This window comes from Festucalex cinctus, chromosome 6, assembly GCF_051991245.1.
Source record: "Festucalex cinctus isolate MCC-2025b chromosome 6, RoL_Fcin_1.0, whole genome shotgun sequence".
Classification (NCBI taxonomy): Eukaryota; Metazoa; Chordata; class Actinopteri; order Syngnathiformes; family Syngnathidae; genus Festucalex; species Festucalex cinctus.
Window position 1 is genome coordinate 2,774,003 of NC_135416.1, and position 9,834 is coordinate 2,783,836.

At 37.4% G+C, this 9,834-nt stretch overlaps 1 protein-coding gene across 1 annotated transcript; it reads left to right on the plus strand.

Moving 5' to 3' along the window:
• The first annotated feature begins 606 nt into the window (after nucleotides 1–606).
• On the plus strand, nucleotides 607–9,629 carry parn (poly(A)-specific ribonuclease (deadenylation nuclease)). The gene is made up of 25 exons (XM_077525780.1): nucleotides 607–741; nucleotides 971–1,048; nucleotides 1,111–1,190; nucleotides 1,270–1,337; nucleotides 1,624–1,705; nucleotides 2,226–2,286; nucleotides 2,651–2,819; nucleotides 2,905–2,967; nucleotides 3,040–3,078; nucleotides 3,169–3,211; nucleotides 3,371–3,451; nucleotides 3,555–3,611; nucleotides 3,681–3,758; nucleotides 3,841–3,884; nucleotides 3,965–4,007; nucleotides 4,165–4,240; nucleotides 4,326–4,436; nucleotides 4,531–4,600; nucleotides 4,673–4,728; nucleotides 5,731–5,817; nucleotides 5,902–6,160; nucleotides 7,381–7,502; nucleotides 8,032–8,074; nucleotides 8,152–8,324; nucleotides 9,370–9,629. The coding sequence occupies exons 1-25, from the start codon at nucleotides 723–725 to the stop codon at nucleotides 9,429–9,431; spliced, it is 2,064 nt and encodes a 687-aa protein (XP_077381906.1). The 5' UTR covers nucleotides 607–722; the 3' UTR covers nucleotides 9,432–9,629.
• Nucleotides 9,630–9,834: the final 205 nt, after the last annotated feature.

Sequence of the window (9,834 nt, forward strand, 5' to 3'; positions counted from 1 at the left end):
TTTTACAGTTTAGTTGTAATTAACTTTTAAGTACTGTACAGTATGATACTAAAGTTTGCATGTAATCTTTCAAAACTGCTTGGTTGAAAAGTACAATATTTATTTAACTTTTATGTGCAATACATTTTAGAAAAAAAATTTATTTCAGTATTTTTTTCTCTCCCAATATTTAAGCGGTGTTAATGACGAATACACCTACTACATATTGGTACTTGGAGAGCTGCAGTATTTTTTACTTATTTGTATTTTTTTATTTTTAGCTGTCAAAAGTTTGAGAACCACTGTCTAAAGGCATTTGAATGCAAAAGACTATCTGGCCTGTACTGCATTAAAGTGAATAAAAAATGATGTTCACTCCTAGCAATTTGCAAGTTTTAATTTTGAGAAAAATTACACTATTTCTCTAAAACTGTAGCTGTATTTCATAGATTTTTGTTGTGTTGTTTTTATTTTCTGTCCACTAAAAGCATTATTCCCCTCTTCTCACTATATATTATATTTTAATTGATTCAAAGTTATTTTTTCCATAATTTTAGCCAACTAAGACAATCGAGCAAAATTTAAATCTTAGCATCTGTTGAAAATGTTACGAGTTCTTGACGGTAGGGAGAGAAACTCCAAATTCCCAGCGTCACCTGAACGCACCTTGAAAAGCCAAACGAGGTCGGCTAGCAACCGTTAGCAGTCAGCAGACGGCCGGGGGTCTCAGCCGTCTTGTCGGGATGGAGGTGACGCGTAAATGTAAGTCTCGCACGCCGGCCTTTTCTTTATTTTTATTTTATTTTGTCATATCCACTTCTCATTATTTCATAACCGTGTGTAGCATTAAAAATGATAAAGCGCGCGACTCCACCCCCCACTTGTGTCCTCGCTAGCGCGTGTGTGCGTTTTAGCAGCTTTAGCTCGCTAAGCTAACGCGAAAATTGCCTTTTTTTTCCTTTTTTTAAAAAATCTTTTTGACATGTTTCAGCTTTTAAAGACTGTTTAAACCTGGTGTACGCCGCGGTAGACGAGGCTGACTTTCTGGCCATCGACGGAGAGTTTTCAGGTATGACTATAAAATGTTATTAAAAAGCAAGTGTGGATGTGAGCCGTTTGCGTGTTGCCCAGGTATCAGCGATGGACCCAGCGTCAGTGCACTCACCAATGGACTGGACACGCCGGAGGAACGCTACGCCAAGCTGAAAAAGGTGTGGAAAAGTGTGACATTTTTGACAGCTCTAAATTCCTCCACGGGCCACTCTAATCTCTTCTTCTCCCGTTTTCAAGCATTCCATGGATTTTTTACTCTTCCAATTCGGACTGTGCACCTTCAAGTATGACCAGAAAGACTCCAAGTGAGTTGAATGAATGGGAATAGAAAAAGCATGCTGTGGATATTCACAAATTTTATTTTCCTGGTGAACCTAACCTCAGCCAGTCACTGAAAATATCAGCTGTTTGTGTTTTTTTTTTTGTGTGCGCTTTTTTTTTTTTTTAATCCCCAATTGTCCTGCCAAAGCGTAGGAATTAGTGTCAAGAAAGTACAGTAATCCCTCATTTATCCCTTGTGGCATTTTTTTTTAACTGTTATTATTGTTGCACAAGTATGCAAAAAAATTAACCTGTTATTCTCCCTTGCAGGTACGTCACAAAGACTTTTAATTTTTATATATTTCCCAAACCTTTCAACCGGACGTCACCTGACATTAAGTTTATCTGCCAAGTAAGTATGCTTCCCCCCCTCTTGAAATGTCATCATGTACTCAAAATTTAAACTGAGCACTTTGTGGATAGATAGACCTGATATGGATTTTTCAGGGCTGATACCGATACTAATTATTAATAGTCCAAGAGGCCAATAACCGATAATTGAAAGTGAAATAAATATTCATTTTCAGTGAAAGAGAAAATAATGCTGTCAAAAAAAAAAAGGGCAAATCCATTTTTTACCGTTTGTTGAAATGTTTTATGCATAATTACTGTACAACTTTAGGTTAAATGAAATCTTAAAGTAAATAGCTCCCAATAGTTTTCTACTGTAAATCAAGTTTTCCGAAATTTTGAAATATCTGAAATGTATCATTTGTGTATCTTTGTTTCAATTTAAAAAAAAAAAAAGGGCATATTATCGTCCGTCTTTTTTTTTTTTTTTTTTTTTTTAATAAATAAAGGTTGATGCTGACATTTACTCATGTGCCAATAATCTGACAGGTCAACAATTGGTCTATCATTTATTATTGTAGAGTTCCAGTATTGACTTCCTGGCCAGTCAAGGCTTTGACTTCAACAAGGTCTTCTGTCACGGTGAGTGAAATGGGGATTCGGTCATTTATCCGCACGTGGAATATTTTTGACCTGTGCTATGCACTTTTAAGATGCTGGTATTTTTACATCCTTACATCACTTGTACGTGTACATAACAAAAGAGCTTCGGTGTTAGTTTTTGATTCATGCATGTTTCACGTCTCATTTTCACTTTTAATTTAGATATTAATAGTTGTATTGAGGGGGACAAAAAATTTACTCAGTCATGCTGAAAATCTAATCTCCACTCAAAAAAAAAAATATCTGTTAAAGTCAGAAATTGTATTATTGTGGAGATTTAAAAAAATAATAAATCTGATCTTTTATTTTGTAAGTCCGTATCAATAAGTCAAACCTTGAACAGGAATCCCCTACCTGAACCACGAGGAGGAGGCCCAGCTGAGGGAGCAGACGGAAGAGAGGCGGAGCCAGCAGGCCAACGGCGTCGGGACGCCGTCCTACGTCTCGCCGTCCGGCTCCAAGGGCCCCGCCCACGTGCCGGACGAGCACAAGAAATTTATCAACAAAGTGGTGTACGTTACAAGTATCCTCTCAAAATGGCGGCGGCGGACTTGTTTTGGTTAAACGACGTGCTTTTGACGGTGTGCAAAAACTTAGGGAGAAGGTGGAGGCCCTGTTTTCGAGCCCGGAGAAAACCATCGACCTGGAGCCGTGCACCGGGTCAGTTGACACTTGAACTTTGTATATCACTGGTCTGATTTTTGAAATCTAAGATTTTTTTTCCCGTTGTAGCTTCCAGAGGAAGTTGATATACCAGACACTGAACTGGAAGTGAGTCTGTCGTGCCGCTTTTCTTTTTTTTTTTTTTTGCTTCATTTCTTGTTTGAAGGTATTCATTTGTCTCTTCTTTTTGACTGACAGGTTTCCGAAGGGTCTCCATGTAGAAACAATGGAAATAGACAAGGTAGGAATTAGCGTTAATTTTATCCGCCATTTTTAAAATTAGCCTCGGTTTTAGTCCAGGTTCAGTTACGCTTGTTAGTTTCTATCACAGTTAGTCAACCTTATCGCGTTTTTATTTAGTCCATTTTTAGTCGACTATTTGTGTACTTTTGTATTCCAGAAGGAGCGCTTCATCCAGGTCAGTAAGGTGGATGAAGAGGAGAGGAAGAAGATGGAGCAGCAGAAACTGGAGAAAGAGCAGGTTGGCAAAAAAATGTGACTGTTGCTTTAAATAATGATATATATATATATATATATATATTTTTTTTAATATTTGATTTGATTTGATTTGATGCCTCCATCAGGGGGAGCTAAATGATGCTGTGGGCTTCTCCCGGGTCATCCATGCCATCTCCAAGTCTGTGAGTCAATCTAGTATTTCTGTCCATATGACATTGTTTTAACATTATTCGTAATAAACGTGTCCGCAGGGTAAACTGGTGGTGGGCCACAACATGTTGCTGGACGTGATGCACACCATCCACCAGTTCTACTGCCCTCTGCCTGAGGTACACCAGTTTTGTTTTTTCATTTTTTGTTATCTCATTTCTGAACGCGTTATCGCCACACTCTCTCTCAATTTCTTTGTAGGAGCTTCAAGATTTTAAAGAGGTCACCATGTGTGTTTTCCCGAGGTGCGTTTTGTTGTCCACCCCATGACTACGAATTGATATTTTCTGTGTCTACAAGTTGTATGATTTTTGTCTTCTCACAGGCTTCTGGATACAAAGTTGATGGCGTCCACTCAACCATTTAAGGTGAACTGGTATCTCCCTCACTGAAGCTTTTTTTTTTTTTTTTTTTTTTATTCAGTGAATATCTCAGGTTAATTTAAAAAAATAAAATAAATTTTGCAGCAGATTACTGTATATATAGTATTATATAAAGCTCAATTCTACGGATTATACGTCACAGGATCTGATCAACAACACGTCTCTAGCCGAGCTGGAGAAGCAGCTGAATGAAAGCCCATTTAAGGCTCCTCAAATTGGTAAGTACACGTACACGCGCGTGAACACGCACACCCTCCTCAACCAAATGACCCCCCACCCCAAAAATTTTTTTAATAAAATCAGAGGCGGCCGAAGGCTTTCCCAGCTACAACACGGCCAAGGAGCAGCTGCACGAGGCCGGCTATGACGCCTACATCACCGGACGCTGCTTCATCTCCATGGCCAACTTCCTGGGTAGGGTGCCACATGGTTCCTCTTAACCAATCACGACAACTTTGTCATCATCACCCCCTTTTTTTTATTTTTTTTTTTTTTTCCTCTCTCCTAGGCTCTTTCCTGACGCCCCCCAAAGCGTTCGTGTCGGCTCACTCCAAACTCGTCGAGCCTTTCTATAACAAGTGAGTGATGCGCGTCACTCTGTGTCACTCTGCTGCTCCTTGTTTTGTAATATTCGCCATTTGTTTGATCAGACTTTTCCTGATGAGGATAATCGACATCCCCTACCTCAATATCACAGGACCAGACTGTGAGTATTGCAACCGCTTTATAGCGTTGCCATTTTTTGACTAAAGACGTTCACTGTGAGGCACTGCATTTCCAAATGACACCCCAACTGAATAAATCCTCAGGTTTGTTGTCAGCTAAAAAAAAAAAAAAAAGCTTGGGAATGTCACATGACCAAACCGAGAAAACAGGTGAGCTGTGATTGGGTACCCGAGCCCTTGTGATGTCATTTTCAGTCGACAGCAAGTTGCAATATGTGTTTTTTAAAGGTACTAATTGTACATGAAAAATAATGAAAGTATAAAATTTATTATAGGCAAAATATTCATGTTTGACTGCCAAAAATGGCTAAATAAGTAAAGTATCCCTTTAATTTAATGCATGAGCCTTTGGGGATGATTTTAACTCATTTGCTCCCAATAACATATAAATACTTTTTTTTTAATGTTCTAAGTGTCCCAAAGACGTATTTATACGTTTTGTTTTGTTTTTGTTTTATGCTAGAGCATACAGAAGGCTTTGATGCAGCCTCTCAACTGCAAAGAACGCTTGCAGAAATGGAAGTTATGACACAAACGGCCAGCAGGTGGCAGCAGAGCAAAGGAGATCAACCAGGGCCATGTAGAAAAAAAGCTCAATTACTTACAATTTTAAATAGATTTGTGAAAACTGATGAAACTTAGCTCTCCTAATGCTAATTGCTGCAAAACGGAAACAGATAGAAACATACTTTTTTTTTTTTTCCTGATGAAAGAAGAGACTTTAATCTTTCTTTTGATAGGTTCCATGCTTTTATAGCAATTGAACACAATATTCTGTGGGCCTTGCAAAATCAGTCAAAATCCAGTAAAACAGCCGGGAGCGAACGGGATTGCGAAATGTGAAAATGGTTGGGAGTGAATGAGTTAATGTGATTCTTTTTTTAAATTTTATTTGTTTATTTATTTATTTATTTTTACACCCCCCCCCCCCCCCCCCCCATTGACTTGTGAACACTTGATACCGATTGTCTCTGTTGTTCCAGTGCAGCCGAAGAGGGACAACGTCCTCTACGTCACCTTCCCCAAAGAATGGAAGACCAGTGACCTCTACCAGCTCTTCAGTGCCTTCGGTAAACGCCGACTACGCCGGCGACCACGCGATCAACTTCCACAAACGACTCTCGACACGTCACTCACTCACTCACTCCTCGCAGGAAACATCCAGGTGTCGTGGATGGACGACACGTCCGCCTTCGTGTCCCTCAGCCAGACGGACCAGGTGCAGATCGCCGTGAACACCAGCCGCTACGCCGAGAGCTACAAGATCCAGACGTACGCCGAGTACGTCCAGGGGAAGCAGCAGGAGAAAGAGAAGCCGGCTCCCGCCTCCTCCAAGTCCTGGACGGAGGACGGCTGGGTCAAGCCTCACTACGCGGCCGCCTCCGCCGCTTCTGCCGGCTTCGGGTACTCCAGGTACGACGCCTTCTGCTCTCACACGCGCGCTTTCCACCATTTGGGGTGTGAAACGTTCCCATCTGCTAACAGAAGGATTAGTAAATAATAGTTGTAAGCATTACTGCGTCATCACGTTGCACTTGACTTGTCGCTTTTACCGAATGTGTTACTTTGCTACATGTTAATAAAAAGATTTTAGGAGTGAGGAAAAACTAATGAAACAATAATAATCCATCCTCTTGAATCACACTTTATTAAATACTCTATGCTAATGTGGTTAGCATTAAAGCAGCTCAATAATTCATCCAGATGTTATTGTACTTTTTTACTGTAAATATATTATAATATATAATGTAAAAATATTATTATTATTAATAATAATAATAATAAATAAATAATATATTATTGTTGCTGTTGTTATTATTATTATTACTATTATTAATATAAAATGTATAACAGCCACCTGGTAAGTCAGACTATGCGCTGGTGTCCCCCTTTACTAGCGTCAATATCACGCATTTCATATTTCACATATTTAAAAAAATAAAACATAAAAATATTAATATATAAAATAGAGCTGTCAAATGATTGTTTTTTTTTTAAGCAGATTAACCACATCTTAGAATTTTGATTAATCACTTGATTAAAAAAAGTATTTTTTGTTTTTTTTATCAACATTTTTTTGCCCGACAAATTTAAAGTGCACCTGTTTTTGATATTTAATGTTATGAGGATGCCTTAAAAAAAAATGTATCCACTGTACATGCTCATCATCGTCTTTTTCTAATCAGTTAATTACTTGCATAATTTAAAATGGATCATCTGCGGTCAAAATTAATAGTGATACTGTGATTAATCTGACTGATAATACATGATTAATGCGATCATTTTTTTGTGATTAATTAACTAGTTAACGCTTTAACTTTGACAGCATTAAAAATATATGAAAAATATAAAAAAATAAATACGTAAATAATAATATAAAAATATACAATATTAATGTATAAAAATATATTTAAAAAGAATAAAGATATATAGATGGATAGACAACTATTGTACATCATTTTCCTCTTCGTTTCAGTAGTAGTAAGCATTAAAGCAACAATCTACCACGTTAGTGACACGATGAACTCGCGTCGCAATTAAATGCGTATTGTGCTTCATATTTTCCACAATGCTGCAGATATCTCAGCCATCTGCCGCATTAGTCGTAAACATGTCCATTGTCGTTTTTCCAGGGCTCTGAGGAAGCGCAGCGGCAGTCCCATCCAGGCGGAACGGGGAAGCGCGGAGGCCGCCGACGGCTGGAGTCGCTACTCGTACTCGGACAGCGCGCAGAGCAAGAAGATGAAAACCGACGGTTAGCCTGTTAGCATGCAAAACGGCGTCTCACGGGGTTTGCTCAAGTCGCAAGCTATACCGATATTATTTACCTGTAGATGCTCACGGAGCCAAAATCTTGTTACATTTGCTTTGCAAGTCTTTGGAGATTTTCTGGAGTGAAAAAAATAGTAAAATATTGATTAAAAAAAAAGTTAATCCTAAATCTCATGAGAGTTGCTTGAAGACTAACAAAATGTATTGTTAAAAATCAAATTAAAGAAAAAAATGACCGAGTTGAAGTTTCCTGAGAATTTAGCTATTTTCGTGAGTTTTGCTGAAGTCTTAAAGGATTTTCTAAAGTCTCATGAGATTTATTTTACACATCAAAAGTTGTAAAATACACCCATTATATGTTTAACTAAAAACAAGGGGAAATCATTACTAATAATAATCTTGAAAGTTGATTGTATTGATTAAAAGATAAAAAAAAAAAAATGGAGCTAATGAACGGTCCTAAAGTCTCATGAGATTTTCTGAATTTAAATATTTTTCTTATTTTATCGTAGATGTCGTGGAGAGCAAAACGTCAGCAGGATGGCTAAAGACCACGTAAGTCCCTCAATTGAGTATCGTCGCTTCTAATTGCCTTTGGGCGCCATTTTGAGAACAGCCCCCCCCCCCCGCAGGGATGCCACGGAGTCGTCCGGGTCGAGTCCCGCCCCCGAGGAGGATGGTTCCAAAGGTGCTGATTTGGCGCAGGACGCCGGCGGGACGCTCAGCTGGCAGCAGGCCTCCTCCGCTGCAGCAGCCGTGTCGACCGCAAATACTTGTCAAAAGAACAAGAAGAAGAAATGTGAAGGTTTGGTCATGTTCAGAATGTTTTTGTTTTTTTAAGAATATTCACTTCTAAAGAATATCCAATAGCTAATTGAGGATGCAATAGCAGGGAACACAGTAGGCTGATTTATTCATTTATTTTAATCAAAATTTGTATTTTATTAGTAAACATAGCTTTTTAATATTGTCCTTTTTGTATAGTTTTATTTTTTGACAATAAGCAGAATATCAAGTGAAAAACAAACCGATTTACATGGATCAGTTTAACAAAAAAAAAAAAAAAAAAAGAGGGAGATAATTAGTTGAGCAGCTTCAAGTAACGTGGCATAAATTCCAAAATAAAATCTGCAAATAATGGCCTACTTATTTATTTATTTATTTGTATTATTCAACAAATGTGTTAATTTAGTGAAATGTATATTGAGACTCTATCTTAGCTTTAAAATTAGTATTTTTTTTTAGGTACTTTTTTCTTTGTGTATCATAATTTAATATGCAATTTTGGTTGTAAATGTCTGTTATGTTTCTATATATATATTTTTTTTAATAGTAATTTTTTCAATTGAGGATGCAATGGCAGGAAACAGCGTAGGCAGATTTTTATTTTTTTTAAATCAAAATTTTGTATTTTATTATTAAACATCTTTTTAATATCCTTTTGTATAGTTTTTATTTTTTTTTATAATAAGCAGGATATCAAGTGAAACCAACCCAAATATTAATATTAATTTGGTAAAATGTATATTGATTTCTTAGCTTTAAGAATTTTTTTTTAAGTAATTTTTTTTTTTTGTATCATAATTTAACATGCAATTTTGGTTGTAAATGTCTACTTTGTCTTTATATGTTTTTCCAAGTGACTAAGTTATTACATTCTTAATTTTTTTTTTTTTTTCTGATATTTATTTAGTGAGCCCGGTTTTCCAGCAGCACAATTAATCCATAAAGCTACCTCAATCTTTTCATGACACTTGTCACCTTCTTTCATTCATTCACTGAACAAAAATCAATTGTTGGATGTATTTACCTCAATTGTGACCATAACCATCCCCCCATCCCCCATCCAGTTTCTCCTCGTTCAGGTGCTGGAGCATCGTCGTCACTGTTTGAGGTTCCCGAGGCGTGGTAGCAAAACGAGTGAAGGCGGCACACGGTGACCGGCAGCGCGCCAGCCAACCAGCTAGCAGGTGCGGACCAGCATACAAACAAACAAACAAACAAACAAAACCCCACAAGCCATAATGACGGTTCGGATTTTCCAGACTTCAACACACTTCATCTTGAATTTCAAACTGTTCTTTTTATACACGTGACAATACCGGATGGCGCCTCCATTTTTTTTTTTTTTTTTTTTTTTTTTTTTTTTTTTAAAGGAACTCGCGTGCGTGTTAGCTAAGCTGTTGTTAAGGTGAACATGTAGTTTACAACATCAGGGTTCAGCGTAATGTCTATTTAAAAAAAAAAAAATAAGCTGTCAGTTTTAAAAAAAAACCAAATATTATAAAATGGTCTTGTTTTATCAAACGTATACA

Coding starts and splice junctions, on each gene's coding strand:
- parn (XM_077525780.1), top strand. Junction 5,818..5,901: donor CCAGCTCTTCAGTGCCTTCG/GTAAACGCCGAC, acceptor CACTCCTCGCAG/GAAACATCCAGGTGTCGTGG. Junction 6,161..7,380: donor GCCGGCTTCGGGTACTCCAG/GTACGACGCCTT, acceptor TCGTTTTTCCAG/GGCTCTGAGGAAGCGCAGCG.